Source organism: Colossoma macropomum, unplaced genomic scaffold (genome assembly GCF_904425465.1).
Source record: "Colossoma macropomum unplaced genomic scaffold, Colossoma_macropomum, whole genome shotgun sequence".
Lineage (NCBI taxonomy): Eukaryota > Metazoa > Chordata > Actinopteri > Characiformes > Serrasalmidae > Colossoma > Colossoma macropomum.
Genome location: NW_023494790.1, coordinates 35,970,308 through 35,993,292, shown reverse-complemented (window position 1 = coordinate 35,993,292; position 22,985 = coordinate 35,970,308). Strand labels below are relative to the sequence as shown.

Here is a 22,985-nt window from a genome sequence, read left to right as displayed (position 1 = left end):
CACACTTATCACCAGCTATGAAGGCATGTTCCCATATGACCAAGTTTCATTGCACTGATGCAAATTGTGCCCTTTTCACTTACTGTCAGACTGCAATGCAAGTGTTTCACCATTAGGTGGCATTGAGGTTCCTCAGAAAACAGACCCTGAGCTGTGCTCCTGCCAGCGCTGATTTTTTTCAAATTATTATTTCTTTTATGGTAATTACACTACAATTAAATACACTACAGTTAAAACCAATAATCGTCTTTTAAGTTTTACATTTACACTGTATCCAGATTGCTCCGGTTTCCTCCCACAGTCCAAAGACATGCAGTCAGCCCAATTGGACATGCTAGATTGCCCCTGAGTGTGAGTGTGTGTGTGAATGTATATGTCTATCTGTCTGTCTGCCCTGCGATGGACTGGTGGGGGTGTATCCTGCCTTCCACCCAATGACTGCTGGGGTGGGCTCCAGCTCCCCCTGTGACCCAGAAGGATAAGCGGCTTAGAAGATGTGTGTGTGTGTGTGTGTGTGTGTGTCCAGATTTATCTGAAAAATATTTGGATAATCTCTTTAAAATTCTTTAGAACAGTAACATTCAAAAAATATTTTGTCCATTTTTTCTGGATTTTTGTGTAAAATGAACAACTTTGTTCTACATTTGGAAATTTGAAAAGATTATATAAATGTTATGCAGGACTTTAAGTGTACTTCTCTGATTTTATTATTAATGAAAAAACACTTACAAGGAAGAGACCAAGCCTTATTTTGAGAGACTGTTTTGAGTCGATTTTGATGCTGTTATTCGTAACTATTATTATCTATTGTTATTCATCATTACAACACACATCACTACTACACTAAATGGCTGAATAATCAGTAACAAAATAATCTAAAATAACACAAACTAAAATACAATTAAATAAATAAATAAACGCATAATTTAAAAAAATAAAAAGTAATTAAAAATTTGAATAAAAATAACAATAAAAAAATGTTGTTTTTTTTTAAAGTCATATCATAATGATAACCAGACATTGAGAGATTCAAAATATGCTGCAAAGCTCCCGCTCTTTGAGGAAAGTACTGCTCTTCTTACCTTTAACCATTGTAAGTGATGTAATCCATTCCAATAGATTTCTGCTGACTGGCTATTAATGAGAAAGACGACGAATGATGAGGTCATCGTGACATCACCGCCTGGGCGGGGCCGAGAGGAACCCCAATAAAGACAGACAGCCAATCAGGAGCGGAGAGCTGGACATCAGCTTTCAGACGTACAGTAGAGGTTTTTATTTATCTTAGGAGCTCAATGATGCCGGATTTGCAGATGTCCGCTTGATTTGGAGCGACTGTGTGATGTGTGTGTGTAGTGAGTGTGTGTGTATGTAGTGTGTGTGTGTGTGTGTGCTTGTGTGTTTGTGGTGAGAAATGGAGGCGAAGAGGAGCGCGGCGGTGGAGAGAAGGAACCTCCTCACCGTCTGCAGGTGGGTCAGTCTGCCTTGTTTTGTCTTTGAATAGCAGAAAATGTGGAAACGACCATCCTTTCTATGTTCCACCTTAACTGGTGCAGCAGTTACGTTCTGCTGCAACATTTAAGGTGGAACGGGAAATTCGAATAGGAAGCCAACTTCAGCCTCGAAGACAATAATGTCATCATCAATGGCGTATTGGTTGTATCTTGTTTTTTTGTGATTGAACACAAGTTGATACCTTTTATTGCGTACATGGCAGAATTAGATTCACATGTTTGGCTGAAATGTAGAGAAAGGCCGTGTCAGGCTTGTTCTGTCACCGTTATTGCGATAGGGCGTTAGTGTTTTTTCTTAACCCACCCTTTTTCCGGAGGGTCCCGCCTCTTGTACGTTTACATTGGCTAGTCGTTCAGACTCGCGAACAGTGTTAGCAAATCAAATCACACCATTAGGAGCAGCCAGCCAATCGTTGAACATGAAAGGCGGGCCTTGTCCGAATACGAGTGGGGGAAACCGTTGCCCGGATGATGTCGTTACTATGACGACAACCTTCTCTGGGCAAGGACGAGCAGCAACGGTCGGTTAGCCTTTGGGAGTTGGCAGCTGAGATATAGGAAGTCATGATACTGTGGTGACTTTTATGGTCATTTTTAGACTATTTTGTTTTGAAACTCTAAAAAAATCATCTTGTTTGTGTTTTTAACGATTCATTAGGATTAAGAATAGCACTGATCAGCCATAACATTAAAGCCACCTGCTTGTATTTACACTCTTTGTCCATTATATCAGCTCCACTGACCACATAGGAGCACTTTGTAGTCCTACAGTTACAGACTGTAGGCCATGTGTTTCTCTGCATACGTTGTTACCCTGTGTTTCAATGGTCAGGACCCCACAAGACCACCACAGAGCAGGTTTTATTTGGGTCGTGGATCATTCTCAGCACTGCAGTGACTCTGACGTGGTGGTGGTGTGTTAGCGTGTGTTGTGATGGTTTGAGTGGATAAGACACAGCAGTGCTGCTGGACTGAGAATTGTCCACCAACCAAAAATACCCAGCCAACAGTGTCCTCTGACCACTGATGAAGGACTAGAGGATGACCAACACAAACTGTGCAGCAGCAGATGAGCTATCGTCACTGACTTTGTGGACCGACATGACAGGAGTGTCTAATAGAGTGGACATGGAGTGGACACAGTGTTTTCTGGGGACTCTTTTGCCTTCAAACACCCCTCATGTATCCTTCCATCATGAATACGTCTTAGGGCAAAACTTTACCACAAATCTATCATAAAACAATGTTTCAGTCATCAGGCAGTGAATTCATAACCATTTCATGTAGTAACTCTCGGTGAGGGAGCTTTTAGAGGTGGACATCTGGTTCCTATCACCACCACTGTGAACAGTTCTGACTCTGTAAGTTTCTCTAGAACAGAGCATTTCACACCAAACCAATCATGACTTTGTTTACATCATAACCATTCAAATATGCAGAAATTTTGAAAAATTGGTGGAGTTCCACTTCAAGCTCTTATGCTGGTAGACTCTGGATTTTCCACTGCAGCTCTATAGCCAACTCAACTCTACTTCTACTTGAGTCACTGTTTAACTGGAGCGCTTGAACATAGTCTTATACTACACTGCCCACCTCTGGACTGATGTTCAGAGACCATCACAAGCTTTTTACTGGCTTTGGCCCTTCTGTGAAGTCTTTTTGAAGGCCCATCTTACATGTGGGCTGTTATTGTCCTGTTTGGGACGGACTGGCCAGCTGCTGAAGGGGACATTGTTGCCCACAGAACAACAGATGGTGATGTCACTTGCTCTGTATGCTGCTGGTCCTGGATATTGGCTATTGAAATCACCATTGTTTGAACCATGACTTAGCGCTCTGTCTCTATCGTGTTCTGTGGTGGACTCTCGGTCTCCATTACTGGATTTGAGATGACTGATGTCCTCAGGGGACTGACTGCTCGTGTACTGATTCAGCCGGCCATTCACAGTCATTTACCTGAAACTGTGCTCTCGTCCTTTACAGACTTAGGCCCAATCCCATTTCTTATTTTAACCCCTACCCCTTGTTTTCAAGTGAACTGAGTTACAAGTTGTGGTGGTTGAAATCTTCCCTCTGAAACGGGACCCTCAAATAAAAAGAGCATCACTTCATTAACAGCTACCAGCGCTGCTCTGTAGGCGACCCTGCCAGTCTGCAGTGACAGCAGAGGAGGGTAAAGTTCAGCTCCTCACTGCTGGGCTTTAGTTACATTTAGGGCATCATATGCCTTCACCAACACTGTTCTTTAAAAGCTCAGGGAAGAGTGGACATGGAATGAAAGAATGGACATCAAATAGCTAAAACAGGCATCTTGAAGCCTGAATTTAGTTTACAGGTAACACCATGTCATACAGTGTCACATAAGCAAGTCTAGTAACAGGCCTGTTCACACTTTAGTGCCAGTCTAGATGGTGCTTATGTGCAAATAACGGAACCTTTAATCAGTGTGAGAAATACCCTCTGGCATTTGGGGGGGGACCCATGTTGGCTGGCTTCTCCAGTGTTGCTTGGTTGCCCACTCATCACTAGAGCAGCACTAATGCCATCTGCAATGGCAACAAAATGTTTGGTTTAACAGTTTTCTTTTGGAAATACTCTCGTTTAATATTGAGATTTTCTCTTTTGTCTTTGGTTTGAAAAAGGAGTCAGAATTCACTCTTTCTACCAAACTACTGGGAAATTGGGCAGCATATTATAATTTTTCAGAGGTATGTTGGGCATAGTTACAGTTGCTTGGCTATGAAGGATCAACATGGTGAACCAGTTTGCTACAGCGCCACCCTGAGGCAAAAAATGCCCTTACCTCATCTTATATCTCAATTATAAACGATTGCAATTTAAATCGTAATTGCAATATTGGATGGAAAAATCACCATTAAATATTTTGCCAAAATCATTCAGCCCTAATAAGAGATGCTTATAGAGGGTTATAACTCTCCTTAGTTCAACAGCCTAGTGGATAACTAACCTAGTGGATAACTAGTTCTGTATGCTTGAGATTGGGGTTCTATTTCCTGCTCTAGCAGAAACATTAAAATGGTAGCTCCCTGGGGAAAGACTCTTTCACATTCATTCACCTTCAGGTTGGCCTTTTTCTTCTTGAGCCCCACCGCCCACCACCCCCCCACAGGCCTGGAGTTGAGGCAAACACAACAGCACAGGAAAGATTATTTGCATTTCCTACCACTTAAAGACAGTCAGGCTCACTATTACACTGTTATACTGTTATACCTACAAGCAGTTTGACCATATAATGGCATAATAATGTCACCGTCTATGAAAATTGATTATTTTTTCACGCAGTTATCTCTGTAGACCATAAGAAAAGCATGCCGAATTGGATTAGTTCAGAGTCCGTTTGGAGGGGTCGCGATACTTGCTGGAGTTTTGACCAGTTGTGAAATTGATGCACCATTTGTGTGTCAGGTTTTCGGTGAAGACGCTGCTGGAGAAGTACACGGCCGAACCTATAGATGACTCATCTGAGGAGTTCATCAACTTTGCCGCAATCCTCGAACACATCCTCAGCCACCGCTTTAAAGGTGAAGAGCTTCTGCTCGAAAAGGAACAGTCTGTTTGCATAAACCCCCACTCAGATGTTTGAACAGACCATTTTAAAACTAATTTATCCATTTTTTAATATTGAAACTATGGAAAATATTTAAGCATTTACATCAAACTGTCTTTCACATTATGGATAATATCTAGAAATCAGACCCAACTGTTTGACTACATACTTAAAAAAGATGGTGCTCCAACATTTTTTTCATAAAGGAAGTGGTTCTATATAGAACCTTGAACACTCAAAGAACCCTTTGCATGATTAAAGAGTTCTTTGCATCATGAAAGCGTTCTCAGACTGATGGAAAATGTGCTATAGATGGTTCTATATAGAACCTTTTTGAAAAGCACCCAAAAGGGTTTTTCTATTGTTACAAGCTTGACCTCGTATCAATAGAAGAACCTTTTTGGTTGCTATATAGAATACCCTTTTCAAAAAGGTTCTGCATAGAACCATATGCAGCACATTCTCCATCAATCTGAAGAACACTTTCATGATGCAAAGAGCCCTTCTCTATAGAACCATTTTCTTCACTAAAGAACCCTTGAAACACCATCTTTATTAAAAATGTACTACTGTAGGAAAAGCACTGTACTCTGCTGTAGCCTCATAAATAAATAGTTGCTTCTTTTCTTACATTATTAAATATTTTGTGTGTTTTTTATGTTTCTTTCTCTGACAGGTTCAGGCAGCTGGTTCGATGGCCAGCGTAGTTTCTGGGACTTCATTCGTCTGGCCTGCAGCAAACTCCAGAACAACTGCATCAGCAGCATCGAGAACATGGAGAACATTAACTCGTCTAGAGCAAAGGTGGGGTCGCAGACTAGCATCTTAATTTTGTTTATATTAGTAATCAAGTAATCTAGTGGTTATTTTGATTGGTAGTCGGAGTTTTTAAGTCCAAATAATAGAATATATAATACATAATTGAATAATAAAACGTGTGCATACCCTTTCCAAGAGCCCAAAAACATAAATTAGGCAGCCTTTTAAAAAAAAATTGTGAAAAATTATCCAAAACCTTTACGTGGTGAAAATATATATGATAATATCTCTCTATCCCCTGTTACAATGTAAGAGAGAATATTTGAAAAATTTGAAATAATTCACTATTTAGCATCATTCCAGTGACCAAGGAATTATTCTTTTAAGGTTTATTTAAAGAAGGCATATATCGCTGCTGTCGGAACAAAACCTTCTATCTCCATTTTTGACGTTTTTCATTTTTTGACATCATTTGAAAGAGCCTGTTGTGCTTTACATTGTATGTAAATTTCATGATGAATGGACCAAAAGAAACAGCCCAAAATTGCTTGCAAAAGAGTCTGGTTCCATTGACTTCCATTAAAAGTAACGTATGTTTTTTCCTTCTCCTGTAAAGTTACCATTTTGGAGATACAAGGTTTTGTTCTGACTGCAGCGATATTCTCAAATGACATAAATACAGCTGAAGTAGTGGTCACAACCCTACGGCGTCTGCTATTGTTTCGATATGGTATTTGAATGTAATTACATATTGAATTGCATAGTTACGGTTCTGTGCAAAAGTTTGGGCGGCCCAGGTCAAACGGCATGCTCTGTGGATGTTCTAAGTAAAAATAAGTGACAACTTCTACAGAGAACACACTCCTGCACATTTTAATCCAAAATTACAGTTTATGTGCTGAATGTAACATTCAGGGAAAAATAAAACATCAAATGTGCCCTGTGCAAAAGTTATGGCATGTTTTATCCTTTATGATATATAGACTCCAGGGCTGTACCACTTGAGGCGAGGGCCGCTGGTTTAACCCCTACATTACTACAGAAAGACACTCGGATGTAGCCTGTATCGTTTGTCTGAGGGTTCTTCTGCTTATATGTGTGAGTTAAAACATTAGGTCACAGTAATGGGCCCAAAATGCTACCAGCCCACTGGGAATTCTCCCACCTGTCCCGATTACCCACTCCGGCTCTGATCATAGGCTATGAAAAGTGTGCCTGTTGGTTCATTGTAAGCATACCAAGTTAGGAAAATTATTATGTTGCTTAAACAGTATTACTACCTTTTATCTGTATTCTGTACTATTCTGAAGACAAACTGTGTATCTTCATTTATGCAAATGTACTTGGCTGATTATTACATTAGAATTAACATTGTTGTTGTATCACCATCATGTCTCTGTGTGTGCAGGGCAGAGCTTGGATAAGAGTGGCGCTGATGGAGAAGCGTCTGTCCGAATATATCGCAACGGCATTGAGAGACAGCCGCACCACGAGGTTGGAGCTTAAAGACAGCACACCGAAAACCGCACACATATGAAATCGTGCCCAATTTCCATTGGGTTAACCAGACAGCCCCAAGCTAGCTCTGAGTTTACTTAGAGAACATAGCACAAGTACATATTTGATCCTTGTCTGTATGTTGCAGCAATTTGAGCTCCAACGTACAGTCTTGTGTGCTTGTGTATTTAGTGTGTCCAGACTTTATCTTTCCAGGAGACTTTTCCAGGAGACTTTCACAGATTCAGTTTCTTTGTACTAATGCAGGGGTCAGCAACCCAAATGAGCCACTTTGTCCATTCAACAAAAACCAAACCACCTTGAGAGCCAACATTTTATATCCATTTTACCATCTTGGCTGTAAATTATTTAAGGATGTGCTGATGTGCTAATATAGGCTAAAAACATAATATAAACAAAACACAGACTGACTTTGCTCTGCTTTAAGCTTTAGCTCAGCTATAGCCACTTTTCTCGCATCTCCAGCAGGAAACTTTTCCTCAAAAGTAGAACAGTTTCTTGTAAAATGTCTCTCAATGTTCAACTTTGTACAAGACTGAAGTCGCTTCTCATTCGCCAGCTTCTTGTTCAAATTTTCCTGTTCCACCTTAAATGGTACCTAAGGCGCCAGAATGTATCTGCTGCACCAATTAAGGCAGTACAGGAAAATTCAACGAGAAGCTGGCGAATGAGAAGCGACTTCAGCTTCTCAACTTTTTCATGTTTGGCAGTTTCTCGTTGCAGATTAAACATATCAGGAAACCAGCTGGAGTGATTATAAACACAAATAAGACAATTCGTGTCCAAATGATCGATGTTCGTCTTAAATCTCTCTCTTTGCCTTTTCGTTAGCTACAAGTTAGGCAAGATTGTTGTCTGTGTTGCTATGGTGACCAACAGTCGGCGCTGATCTTCAGGGTTAAAGGGTGAATTAGCAGTTCTACATTAACTCCAGAGTTTAAGATCATTTATTGTTAAACTGTGTTGAACGATCAGCAGAACTTTATTTTACTGTAAAGGAGGATTATTTTATTTTTACCTACAAATCTGATTCTGCTGTGGAGCCACAACAGGACAGTAAAAGAGCCGCATGCAGCTCCGGAGCTGCATGTTGCCGACCCCTGGGCCAGAGTCTCTCGCAGTGTTGATCTACAAGGTAGAGGATTCTAATCAAGAGAATCAGAGTTTGTGTGTGGTTTTGTGTGTGTGCAGGAGGTTCTATGATGAAGGTGCCATCATGTTAAGAGAAGAAGCCTCTGTGCTGACTGGTATGCTGATAGGACTCGGAGCAATCGACTTCAGGTGAGAGGAGAAAAGAGAAAGAATAGGAGCACTGGGGGGGCGGGAAAGTAACGAAGCTTCTTACTGGGTGTGCTGTTTATGTACTAATAACTGGGAACTCTTATTGTGTGTAGTCCTATTTGAAAAGGCCCATATCTTGGAAACTCAATATTTGTTAAAAAATATAGTATGTAAACATTGTTAAAGCTCCCCAGTCCATACTGATGTATGTAGAATCTGAGCTACAAGACCAGAGGTGCCCAATACATCGATCACGATCGACCAGTCGAACTTACAGTGCACGTTGGTAGATCGCGCCTCATTTAGACAGGTTATCAAATTTCAACAGTTTCTTGCTTCTGGTGGCAGACAGGTCAACATGATTGACTGACGCAAAATGTAGCCACTGTATCTTTAATGTACTGCTTGTTGCCATAGCTATGCCACAGGCGGCCTGAAGCACTGCTGTGAGTTTGCCTCTCTAGCAATCTAGAAAGTTTTCATTTATCGATAGCCAGTTTGTGCAGCGCCAGTATCAATCAACATAGGCCACTGAAGTGCATTAAAAAAAAGGACGAGGCAGTTTATTTTATTTTATGGAAAAAGTAGATCTCAAACCACAAAAGTATGGGCACCCCTATACCGTACAGATAGTTTTGAATTCATCATGGCTGTGATGTCACTGCCCAGTCAGAACACCCAGGTCGTTTGTATATACCAGTTGTATATGCACAGCAGCAATACAGTCTGTTTAATTCTAGAGGATAAACTTGGACAATAGTCATGTAAAAATGAAGTATGTCCACAAACAGTGTAAAAAAAATAAATCTATAATATGGGCACATTGTAGGAACAGTTTAATGAAAGGTTAATCTGAGGAGACAGACTGTGGATGAAAACAGAGGTTTAGTAGGATTATATAGAGGTGGACTGAAGTTTGGTGAGACTCTGACTGGTGTTTTGTGTTCTCTCAGTTTCTGTCTGAAAGGAGAGGCTCTGGACGGTAAATCCGAGGCTGTGATTGACTATACTCCGTACCTAAAGTTCACACAAAGGTAAGATTCTCACTGTAACCCTTAATTCTCAAACTTACACTCTCTTCCATTCACCTTTCATTGATAATACACATGAGAGTGCAGGATAGATCTTACAGTCAGGCGTTAATCCTGGCCACTTTATGAGCTCCACCTACATTATAGGTCCATTATGTACATCACCGTGCGAATGTCCGAGACCACCCATCATTTATTTAATTTATTTCTAGTTGAAGCATCCATGAAGTATAAGTGCTTCACTTTTCAGATTTCTAAGGAGATTAGATGTAAGCAGTGGTGGACAGTAACTAAGTAAATGTAATTCATTGCTGTACTTAAGTAGTTTTTTGTGTATCTGTACTTTACTGAAGTATTTCTATTTTGGGTGACTTTTTACTTTCACTCCACTACATTTCAAAGTCAAATATCTTACATAAATGATGAACTAACCTAACTTTGTGTAAATAGACCACAATATAGAAATATGTACACATATGCAGTTGTGACTGATGAGTCTTTTTTCTGAATTTATACAAACAATATTTCATTTTATAGTAAATTTATTTTGGCTAGTTTATGTTTATGAACAGAGACCTACAGATGCAGTTTAGTTTTTATTAAATTTAAACTTGTAACTAAGTTGCAAATAAATCTTAAACTGAAACTTTGCTTGTTTGTAAAAAGTTATTTCAGAGCCACTCAGTTCTACCTGATGGAAACTGTTTACCTTCAGTGTTTTGTGCTTATGATAATTGTAATAGACATCAGTGTCACTAATTAATGTCATTCTATTAAAAGACTGGTTTACCAAGAGTGACACTGGAGTATTTTCACCTAAATAAGTTAATGAAGCGAGTCTTGTTACACAAAACATAATAGTACATTAGAGTCGTAATTAATCTTTTTGTGCTTTTACTTTCGATACTTAAGTACATTTGAAGGCAAATACTTTTGTACTTTTACTCAAGTGGAGGTCTAAAGGGAGGAACTTCTACTTTTACTGGAGTAATATTTTACCTTGGGTATCTCTACTTTAACTCAAGTACATGGTTTGTGTACTTCGTCCACCACTGGATGTAAGATAATCAGTTTCCATAAGGAAGGGGGAAAGTAAGTGAAGTTTTCAAAACTTTTAAAAATAACTAAAAGCTACAGAGAAAATGGGGCTCCTAACAACTACCTGCAAGATCTGGCTGACCACCAAAACTGTCCCCATCAGATTGAGAGAGAGGAGAAAATCAAGTTCCACTCTTGATTCAGATCCATATCCATCCATCTACTGTGAGAAGACAACACAGCTATGTGTAGCTGTCAAGAACCCCTCAGTGGCTGTGTTTACATGCAAAGAATTTTGCCAATCCGATTGAATACATTCAGTCTGCTGGAAAATCTCTGTTTACATGCTCACTACAAGTAATCAGATCCAGAATGACGCACATACGTAGAGAACCACTTAGTGTAGACGTTACCATGACAACCAACATCACGTGAGTCCAGTCAGTGTGAGATGAGCAGCAGTGAGCAGTGCTTGTGTTTTTAATTTCTTTAAAATGATGTCAGACTCAGGAAAACGTCCTTCACATGTCCTTATTAAAGAAGGCCGAGAGGAAGACGTCGTGTTCTGAGACACATAAGCTGGACGTCCGTCCCACCGCCGTCTTTTAAAGATCAGAGCATAAACTTCGTCTCCTCTGCAGACCAGTTTCTGCTCCGCCATGCTGAACGTTATAAACTTTCACTATGACGCGACGAACATGATCAGAACGTACTTAAACTTTCCGATAGGGAATGTAATCAGATACAGGCGTTTACACGGATATTATTCTTCTATTTAATGGATTATTTACAGGATTACCCACCTCAGTTGGATAGAAATTGTATTCCAAATGGCCTCGATCAGACTAGTCTATTCTGATTGAGGTGTTTATATGGACGTATTCTATCCCGATTGAGCTATTAGTCAGATTATTAACAGATTATCAGGCTGATGTAAACATGGCTACTGAGAAAAGGAAACAGAACCAAGAAGATTTGCACTAGAACACTGAAACTGGATCTCTGCAATGTGGAGGTTTAATGGACTAATGCGTCTAAATTTGAAATCGGAATTTATTGGATTGTGAGAAGCAGAAAATGCAACCAGCTTGGAAGACTGAACTTTGGAGGTGTGTCTGCAGATTTCTTTGAGAAGCTGGTAGTGTGTCTCCTGAAAAGAATGGAAGCTGTAATAAAGGTAAAGAGTGGACACAATAAACACTGAATAGAAGTCCTGACCGGATATTAAGTCAATGAAAAGGTGGTCTCAGACTTTTGCGCAGTAATGAAGGTCTACATTTACAGACTGTAGCCCATCTGTTTTCTTATACAGTTTGCCAGCCAGCCTGAAGCCCACAGGAAGGACAATTTAAAAGCTGCTAGTGTCAGTATCTCCACAACTAGCTGCTCTATGTTGTTTCAAATGTGCTGTTATCTGATCTTGCTGTGGTTTAAGCTCAGAGTCAAAAGAACGGGATTTGTTTACTTCCGCAAACGACTGCATGTTGTTCATGATTGCATTATAATCTGATGTTGTGTCATTAGATCCCTCCATCTTCTCTATCCCCGCAGAGTCAGAGCTTTATGTGGGATTTGGATCCATAGCAGAATCATAGCACATGTGGGTTTATAAAAATGGACAAATGCATAAACGTAATGCTGTTTTTTGCCTTTAGCTAATGCTTTTAATAGATAAGTGTGTTACGCAGTATCAGTTTTGAGTGGAATTCATGCCAAATTGAAAAGCAGTCACTACAGTGGCAAAACATTAAATGCAATGCACACAGCACATTACTTTTCCATAGTGACATGCAGAACATGTCCCAAAATGAAAACCTAACCCTCTGTATATTGTTTTCACATCGCTTTACCTCTTTAGTGAGATGCATGAGGATTTGCATTTTAAAAACAAAATGCTGAATTGGTGTCAGAATTGAATACAATCCCATTTGAAATGTAACAAAGACACGAATGTATTGCTTTCCACTGTGTGGCGCTTTAAACAGATATTACTCATTGAAATGCAGTCATAACAGTGCAGTGAAATAAATTGCAGACAACATTACTTCTCCACAGGTGACGTGCAGAGTAAGGGCCAAAATGAAAAGCAAAACCTCTATTACACTGTTTTCACGTTGCTTGACCTCCTGTTTCTATTTCAAATGAATTTGCCTCGTTGAAATGCAACTGAAACTGAAATGCAATGCCTGCATGAGATTGCATTTACATAGTGTCGGGACCACGGGCTGTCCCCTTCAACCCCAGGCCTCCAACATAATATTATGAATAAAAAGAAATCTTTTAATACTGGCTAAACACTTTCACTAATAACTGTTTTAAGTCTAAGTTCTCAAAAGATGTCAAAAAGGAAAGAGTCTTCAGACGCTGAGTTTGTGGAAGAGGGAAAAAGGCTTCTTCTTTATTTCAGCATCAGGCGGCACAGAGAGAGATCCAACTGCACAAACAGTGTTCCAAACAACAGTTTATATACCATTTATCTGGGGTAGTTTGATATCCCCCTGCCTTACTTCTCAAATTTTGATATTAGCTCATTCTCTAATAGGTGCATCTCTTTGTCTATCAATTTGGCCATCGCATGATGAGCTCCCTCCTCAAAACTGGCTTCAACAGGTTTTTACCAGTCTGCTCTACCTTTCAAGGTCAACTTGCCCCTCTCTTCGCTGGGTCAGTAAGTACACACAGGCCTCTCTGTGAACCCAGGGGCTTTCCAGTGTCTAGAATCTTCTATGCAGACAGACTAACGCCGAGCCTTTGTGAGAGAATTAATATTGATTACAACATCTAATCTATTTGATTACTGATTAAGGGAATATTTATTCAAAATCTCCATCAATAGTAACATGCAGAAAATGCACCAAAGTGAAAAATAAAAGATGCTTTACATTGATTTAATGTTATTTTAAGTACTACACAGTTGAAAGCAATATAGCAGTGCTTTTATTACATTTCAAGGCAGAGTGCACTCAATTCTGACACCAATTCAGCTTTTTGTTTTTAAAAAAAAATCCTCATTGTTTTTCAGTAAAGAGGTAGTGACATGAAAACAACAGCATGGAAGTGTTATGAAACTGAGTTTGCTGCTCCCATGCCCAGGAGCACCTGTCTCTTTGCTTCTTTTTTGTGATCTCTGCAGAGCTTCTTCATTTTTGTTCTTTAATGTAAAAGAGGATTTTCATTCCGGCACCTATTCTGCTACGACAATGGAAAATTCATGTTGTGTGTGCATTGCATTTCATGTTTTTCCACTGGAGTAAGCGCTTTTCAAATTGTCAGGAATTCCTCTCCATATATCAGAAACCACATAAGTCCTTTGGAGTTTACTTAACAACTCGATACAGCCTTGAAGCTCAGGTGCAAAACTAAAGAAGCAAACTTCAGACAGCAAACAAGTCTTGGCTGATCCTCTACATTTGGAGTAAGAGCTTTCGCTGAACTATGGCTGTGACCTCAGCATTTACTCCATCATTATTTGATGTACAGCTATGACTACCTGAGCGATGACGACGACTGCCGCAGCGTGGACAGCAGTAATAGCGACGACAGTGTCCCCGAGCACCCCTACATTCCTCTGGTTACGGATGAAGAGAGCTGGAGCAACAAGTGCCGCAGAATGGAGCAGAGGTTCAAGATCGTCAATGCCCAGAAGGTCAGCAAATACACATGTCTGGATAATTAGGTACCAGTAAGCACACTCCATGTCCAGTCCATGCCAAATGAAATAACAGCTGTTATTCGTGCTCATGGAGGTTTTACACGCTATTAGATATGTTTCAGTCACAGGTGAATCAATTTGTACAGTGATCTTACTGTTCTGTGTGTTTGTAGGGTTATCTGGAAGAGCTGGTGCGTCTGCGGGAGTCCCAGCTGAAGAATCTGGAGACAGAGAATAAACGGCTGAGTTCCAGACTGGAGGAGCTCCAGCTTCAGAGCCATCAGGAGAAGAGAGAGCTGGAAGGCATTATACTGGAATTACAGGAGCAGCTGTGAGAAATCTCTCTCTCTCATATGTACATTTTTATTTGTTCAAAAAATACGGTCCATAAAAAAATACATAAATATAAAACACGTTGTGATTTTATGTATGGCAACTATTTCCAAACCCCTGAGGAAGCTCAGTATTTACAGTCCCCTTTTATATGTTTATTTGTATTTATTCTTTTTATTTTCAGAGAAAACACACTTATTGCTAAGATGAATAGATTTAAACATTTTCATGGCTGCATTAGACTTTTGCACAGTGCTTTATCTTCCAATATAATGAAGACACGTCATTAAACCCTTGGTGTTCGATCCCCAGCGATGCCACAGCCATCCATGACTGGGAGCATACACCGATCAGGCATAACATTATGACCATAACATTATTGGGGCATAAAAGAGGCAGTTTTATTGCGGTTTAGAATGAAGAACAGCATAGTTGCCCAGGTCCTAATAAATAACAGCCTTTTTATTATAAATTAAAAACTGTAAGTACATATGGAAATTAATAAATGCTAAGAATTACGACTCTAACACTACACTCGCTCCCACTCACGCATATGGACTTAATTCTACATCTTCACACAGGGGTTGAAGGAAAACAAAAAAAAGCAGAACTACCTCATCAAGTTTCGTTCGCACATCGCGCTTTTATAGGATATGACCTCCGTCATTGCTCTCTGTGTCCTTGTTCAGACCGGCTTGACACACAATGATGCTACCATGAAGAGACAAACATTACAATCAAAAGGCAGACAGATGACAAACATACAGTATACTATGACAGCATATACTGGTCTGTAAGAATGTACACAGACCGGCCACTTCACTGATGCCACCTCCTTGTTTCTACACTCGTTGTCCATTTTATCAGCTCCACTTACTATATAGGTGCACTTTGTAGTTCTGCAATTACAGACTGTAGTCTACAGTTTACAGACTGTACTGCAGTAAAACTGACATGTTGGTGGTGTGTTAGTGTGTGCTGTGCTGGTACGAGTGGATCAGACACAGCAGTGCTGCTGGAGTTTTTAAACACTGTGTCTGCTCACTGTCCACTCTAATAGACACTCCTACCTTGTCAGTCCGCCTTGTAGATGTAAAGTCAGAGATGATAGCTCATCTACTGCTGCACAGTTTGTGTTGGTCATCCTCTAGTCCACAGGACACTGTTGGCTGGATATTTTTGGTTGGTGGACTATTCTCAGTCCAGCAGTGACAATGAGGTGTTTAAAACTCAAGCAGCACTGCTGTGTCTGATCCACTCAGACCAGCACAACACACACCAACACACCACCACCTCAGTGTTACTGCAGTGCTGAGAATGATCCACCACCCAAATAGTGCCTGCTCTGTGAGGGTCCATGGGGGTCCTGACCACTGAAGAACAGGGTAAAAGGGGGCTAACAAAGTATCAGAGAAACAGATGGACTACAGTCTGTAACTGTAGAACTACAAAGTGCACCTATATAGTAAGTGGAGCTGATGAAATGGGCAATGAGTGTAGAAACAAGGTCATAATGTTACGCCTGATTGCGTTAGTGGTTTTATGTGTTTGGGAGACCTAGTTAGTGGGTTGACTTTGGCCTAAATTAGGAAGGGGACTGAGAAAAAATAAAAAGTAAATTATGTTTGTTGAATTATCTGAATGTGAATTCATCCAAACACCCAGAACATTATTGATTTGGTCACAGCACACAGCAGAACTTTCAGTGATTTGTTAGAGGCTTGTTGGCATATGGCCAATGTAGCAAAAGTGAATAAGGACCAATATTTTGCAGCCTTTACACACAGTATCAACCTTATCAACATTATGACTCCTTCACGCGTGTGCCTTCACATTTCAGGACGCGTCTGATTCCTGGTGAATCCCACCCTTTGTCCAAGGACATGTCAATCCCTCTGGTTAACCAGTGGCCATCGCTTCATACCTACAACAACCAGGAGGACAGCAAACTGTACCGCAGGTGAGACGGAAAGGTCACTCCTGTAAATTTAGTAATGTTCAGGTTACCTAGTTATCCACCTTCCCACTGTCCGGTGTGGTCTAGAGGATGGGCTCCCCTTTTGAGCCTTAGTTACTCTCATTATGGTGGAACACATACAGGATGGTAGATGTAGAACATGGTGGAACACATACAGGATGGTAGATGTAGAACATGGTGGAACGCATACAGGATGGCAGATACAGAACATGGTGGAACACATACAGGATGGTAGATATAGAACATGGTGGAACACATACATGATGGCAGACATAGAACATGGTGGAACACATACATGATGGCAGACATAGAACATGGTGGAACACATACAGGATGGTAGATATAGAATATGGTGGAACACATACATGATGGCAGACATAGAACATGGTGGAACACATACAGGATGGTAGATATAGAACATGGTGGAACGCATACAGGATGGCAGATATAGAACATGGTGGAACACATACGGGATGGTAGATATAGAACATGGTGGAACACATACAGGATGGCAGATGTAGAACATGGTGGAACGCATACAGGATGGTAGATACAGAACATGGTGGAACACATACAGGATGGCAGATATAGAACATGGTGGAACACATACAGGATGGTAGATATAGAACATGGTAGAACACATACAGAATGGCAGATATAGAACATGGAACACATACAGGATGGTAGATACAGAACATGGTGGAACACATACAGGATGGCAGATGTAGAACATGGTGGAACACATACAGGATGGCAGATATAGAACATGGTGGAACACATACAGCATGGCAGACATAAAACATGGTGGAACACATACAGGATGGCAGATATAGAACATGGTGGAACACATACAGGATGGCAGATACAGAACATGGTGGAACACATACAGGATGGCAGATATAGAACATGGTGGAACACATACAGGATGGCAGATACAGAACATGGTGGAACACATACAGGATGGCAGATATAGAACATGGTGGAACACATACAGGATGGCAGATATAGAACATGGTGGAACACATACAGGATGGTTGATATAGAACATGGTGGAACACATACAGGATGGCAGATATAGAACATGGTGGAACACATACAGGATGGCAGATACAGAACATGGTGGAACACATACAGGATGGCAGATATAGAACATGGTGGAACACATACAGGATGGCAGATACAGAACATGGTGGAACACATACAGGATGGCAGATACAGAACATGGTGGAACACATACGGCTTTCTGTGCAAACCCACAGGGGGAGCTTCCCCAGCCCCGAGCCTCTCTCAGCACATATCAGCCTGGACTCTGATTCCCAGAAGACCGAGGGGAAGCAGAACGGTCGGCCTTGGTGTGCAGCAGGTAAAACCTGTTTGGACTTGCAAGCCCAGATTTACGCTGACAGACATTTCTTCAGCCTTTTCCTTCCAAAAAATCCCTCATGAGTCTCCACTCATTCCCTTTTCCTCCTCTGTTTTCCCCGTTTACACAGATAAAGACTACACTCCCTCCATGCTGGGCCTGTGTGGGTCTTTGGCCTCGCTGCCCAGCTGCAAGTCCCTGCCCAGCTTGAGGTCCACAGAGTGCCTGGTCAACATTAGCGCCGAGCCCAGCCCTGCGCTCACTCCCAGCTAGGGGGTGCTAATGAGTCCATTCTCACCAACTAACACATTCTATCAGCAAAGGCATCCAAAGACTATGGCTAAGCACCGTACCCTGATTTTGTGACATGTCCAAATCTGCTCTGTCTTCTCCTCTTTCAGTGTCTTTGCTCTCTGCTTGAAGAAACTAAAAGCAGCAGTACAGTTGACATTGGGTTTGATGGCTCGTAGATGCTTAGGGCTAGTGGTCAGGGGCTATTTTGTAGTGAGATGAGCTAACAGTTGGGTCATGCCTGCCTTATTTCCAGACGGGCAGATCAGCATCGCCTTTCTCCGATGTGGCTGTTTGTCGCTGTAATGTGCACCGCGTGCGTCTCTGAATGTCTTTGCTGTCCAGTTTCCCTCATCTTGTGCTCCTTCCAGCTGCCTGGACTGCAGACTATGCACTGACTGACCTAATCCTGGCCAACCAGCACCTACTGTGTTACTTCCCTTTAAGAAATTGATGAGAACGCAGTCATGCAGATGCACACACACTATATGCACACAGGCATACACATACAGACACGTAATGGTCAGTCAGCATCTGTACTCCTAAGCAACTCCCTTCATGTCACCCAAAAGACAGAACCTTCAGAACGTCAAGAAAACCTCACTTGGTTCCTCCGTCAAAACTGCATGCAAGCATAGGCACAAGGAGGTTCCGGGTTCTATCCACATGCCTGACCCGACTTTTTACTGTACACTTGCACCATCACCTCAAGAGCCGTAATACAAATAGACGGGACAGCTGCGGTACTGCCTTTTCCTTTTCTTCAGATCCCTCCCCATGTCAACAGGTCAACTGCCAAAAGACAGCCATTGCGGTGGCAATGGTAAACCATGTAAACGAGGGAAATATATATACATATATATATATATATAAACACTGACCGGCCACTTCATTAAGTATACCTCTTTGTTTCTACACTCTTTATCCATTTTAACAGCTCCACTGACCATATAGGTGCACTTTATAGTTCTACTATTACAGCCTGTAGTCCATCTGTTTCTCTGCATACTTTGTCACCCTGTTATCAGTGGTCAGGACCCCCACAGAGCAGGTATTATTTGGGCAGTGGGTCATTCTCAGCCCTGCAGTGACACTGATGTCTGGGTGGTGTGTTAGTGTATGTTGTGCTGGTGCAAGTGGATCAGACACAGCAGTGCTGCTGGAGTTTTTAAACACCTCAATGTCTCAGTGCTGCTGGATGGAGAACTAGAAATATCCAGCCAACAGCGTCATCTCCAATTGAAGAACAGGCTAACAAAGTATGCAGAGAAACAGATGGACTACAGTCTGTAATTGCAGAACTACAAAGTGCACCTATATAGTAAGTGGAGCTGATAAAATGGACAATGAGCGTAGAAACAAGGAGGTGGCATCAGTGAAGTGGCCGGTCTGTGTACATTCTTACAGACCAGTATATGCTTTCATAGTATACTGTATGTTTGTCATCTGTCTGCCTTTTGATTGTAATGTTTGTCTCTTCATGGTAGCATCATTGTGTGTCAAGCCGGTCTGAACAAGAAGGACACAGAGAGCAATGACGGAGGTCATATCCTATAAAGCGCGATATGCGAACGAAACTTGATGAGGTAGTTCTGCTTTTTTTTTGTTTTCCTTCAACCCCTGTGTGAAGATGTAGAATTAAGTCCATATGCGTGAGTGGGAGCGAGTGTAGTGTTAGAGTCGTAATTCTTAGCATTTATTAATTTTCATATGTACTTACAGTTTTTAATTTATAATAAAAAGGCTGTTATTTATTAGGACCTGGGCAACTATGCTGTTCTTCATTCTAAACCGCAATAAAACTGCCTCTTTTTTGTCCCTTTCCTTTTGTCACAGCTGTGTGTTGTTCTCTGACTATTTTCACAATTCTGTCCCTGAGACTCACCAAGGCGGTGTATTGTCTGTTTAAATGCGCTGTTGAGGTTTTCCCAGTCTATATCATGTCCTTTCCTTTTAAAAATAACAGTTAGATGCAGTATGTAAGCATTGTTAAAGTTTCAGAACATACGGTTTAGTCTACATGTGGAGACTAAGCTGCATCCTGTTTTTAATACATTTGCATAGTACATCCTCTATTGAAACACTCACTAAAGAGTTTCAGATTGCCTCTGGAAGCAGCATCTGCAAAATGCACAATGCCAAGCGTCGGATGGAGTGGAGTAAAACACACAAAACAAATCACACTTCTCTACCTGTCAGTCTGATGGACGAGTCTGGGTTTGGCGAATGCCAGGAGAACGTTACCTGTCTGACTGCATTGTACCAGTTATAAAGTTTGGTGGAGGAGGGATAATGATATGGGGTTGTTATTCAGGGGTTGATCTAGAACCCTTAGTTCCAGTGAAGGGAAATCTTAATGCTTCAGCACCAAGACATTTTGGACAATTGTACACTTCCAACTTTGTGTGAACAGTTTGGGGAAGAACCTTTTCTGTTCCAGCATGACTGAGCCCCAGTGCACAAAGCAGCTCCATAAAGGCCTGACTGGGTGAGTTTGGTGTGGAAGAACTTGACTGGCCTGCACAGAGTCCTGACCTCAACCCCACTGAACACCTTTGGGATGAACTAGGCCCTCTCGTCCATCGTCAGTGTCTGACCTCACAAATGCGCTTCTGGATGAATGGATGAAAATTCCCACAGACTCAAAATCTTCCCAAAATCTTGTAGAAAGATTGGAAGCTGTTATAGCTGCAAAAGGGGGACCAACTCCATATTAATGCCTATGGATTTAGAATGGGATGTCAAGAAAGCATGGTGTGTAATGTATAGGTCTCCCAATACTTTTGTTCATATAGTGTACATGTGTAACAACCTCATTAGTAAGAAGGTGACAGGCAGCAGCTGAACTGTTGCTATTGGCCTTTGTGTCTTGGTTTTGTCTTAACGAGCAAAAAGATTGAGGGCAGTGATAAGTGAGGCGCGTGAGAGAGTTTTTAGAGAGTTTTTAGAGAGTTGGACAAATATTAAGACTTCAGGATAAAGACTAGAATAAAATGAAGACTTTAACCTGCTGAAAAGTCTTAAAAAGTCTTAAAAATTACATGTAAGAAATTCCTTTTGCAGTAAAATCTAAAGCTAGAGTCACTCATTAGATATTCCTGCACTAATATCTAATGAGTGACTCTAGCTTTAGATTTTAAATGAAGAGAAAATGTAAGAATGTAGGAAAACATGAATGAATTCATTTTCCCTACCAGATGACTAATGTAGTTCAGCGTACTCAGGATGTTGCCTAAGTATATAATACTGGGTATCCGCTAACATTAGCTGGTCATCTTAACTTGCTAGCTAGCTGGCTAGCCTCTAGGTTGCTAACCACTGCTACCATGGTATCTCGCCTTTTCATGTGTAGCTAAGTTTGTCCTCTTCTGTTGCCACTAATTGTGAAAAATGTGGCTTCCTAATGACACAATAGCCAAAAAGCTTGGGAACAAAGCTGCCCCCCTCCCAAATATCCTTGTATAATTTGCACTCTGTTTCAGAATCCTCCCCTGAAAGTGACCACTCATCATCACTGTTCATCTGCTGACCCAAACCTGCACATATTCAGTCGTGTGTGACCAGGTTCCTTGTGACCCGGGGGTCAGACGAAGAACCAGTGTCCATTATAGGCCAAAGGTTAGGGTCATTTGTTAATTAAGGCTGTCACAGTAAAAAGAGCCCCACACAGAAAGTGTCCAGCATTTAAAGGCCCTAATTAATCGTGATGTGGACATTGCTGTGGTCCCTTTGCTCCCTCTGTTTGTCCATCTTGTAGAGGAGAATCGGGGGTTCATACCTTCTGCAGTTTTAAAAAACAACACAATCTGTCGTGGATTTTAAAAAGGCAGTGTTTGAACTGTTTCTGTAGACCTAATGGTTGAAATTGATGGGACTCAAGAAACTTTAGGGATCATCTTGTTCAATCTGAAGGCCTCCTAAGGTTCATGACCTTTCAAGACCACATGTTATGCATGTGTGAGTGTACACATACGTAACAAACACACTGAACATTTGGTTTCCGACACCTTTTTCTTGACGATAACACTTGCTCACACACTCCTACTCAGTGAATTATCTCATGAAAATGCCACTGCAGTTTGTGCCCACGAATCCTAGTAGTTATCTGGCCCCAAGCACATGGTCAGACACCACCCACAGTACAGAGATACACCTTAGTGTTGCACCCTCTGCACAACACAGGCTTTGAAGGGGAATTCCACCATTTAAAATACTTAAAATTAAACGGCGAAGATGTAAACAAACCATTCAGAGTGGTTTAACGTAAAATTATATATTCTAGAGAGACTTCCAGTGTCAGAATTGTTCACAGTGGAGGTGATAGGAAACAGACATCTGAGGAGTTTAATACCCTTTACAAGCTCCTTCATGGGAGATTTTTACACAGTGTGGTTATGAATACACTGCCTCGTGCTTATGATAGTTTTGATGAAGTTTTAAGTCGCCTAAGATAACTATTAATATTTATAAATATTTAAAAAATATATTTTACTACCATCAACATTCCATATAAAAAAATTGCTGTATTTGGGTTGTGGACGTTGTGACGCCTGGTTCCATTTCACATCATATCACTCTAAATGGCATTGTTTCAACAACTGAATCAGCCATTTTGAAAAATTGGGCGTCTGAATGAACAAAAACATTGTTTTCAGCATT

At 41.0% G+C, this 22,985-nt stretch overlaps 1 protein-coding gene across 1 annotated transcript; it reads left to right on the top strand.

Moving 5' to 3' along the window:
• The first annotated feature begins 1,227 nt into the window (after positions 1–1,227).
• Positions 1,228–19,247, top strand: rundc3ab (RUN domain containing 3Ab). The gene is made up of 11 exons (XM_036573223.1): positions 1,228–1,470; positions 4,941–5,056; positions 5,759–5,886; positions 7,250–7,335; positions 8,551–8,640; positions 9,594–9,674; positions 14,190–14,355; positions 14,535–14,692; positions 16,535–16,654; positions 17,932–18,035; positions 18,166–19,247. Exons 1-11 carry the CDS (start codon positions 1,415–1,417, stop codon positions 18,306–18,308), a joined length of 1,248 nt encoding a protein of 415 aa, XP_036429116.1. The 5' UTR covers positions 1,228–1,414; the 3' UTR covers positions 18,309–19,247.
• Positions 19,248–22,985: the final 3,738 nt, after the last annotated feature.

What these genes read in the sequence shown, in the direction of transcription:
- rundc3ab (XM_036573223.1), top strand. Translation starts at nt 1,415, where the DNA reads ATGGAGGCGAAGAGGAGCGCGGCGGTGGAGAGAAGGAACCTCCTCACC. An exon ending in AGAGACAGCCGCACCACGAG is followed by an intron (nt 7,336 to 8,550) that starts GTTGGAGCTTAA and finishes GTGTGTGTGCAG; the next exon opens with GAGGTTCTATGATGAAGGTG. An exon ending in TCGGCCTTGGTGTGCAGCAG is followed by an intron (nt 18,036 to 18,165) that starts GTAAAACCTGTT and finishes CCGTTTACACAG; the next exon opens with ATAAAGACTACACTCCCTCC.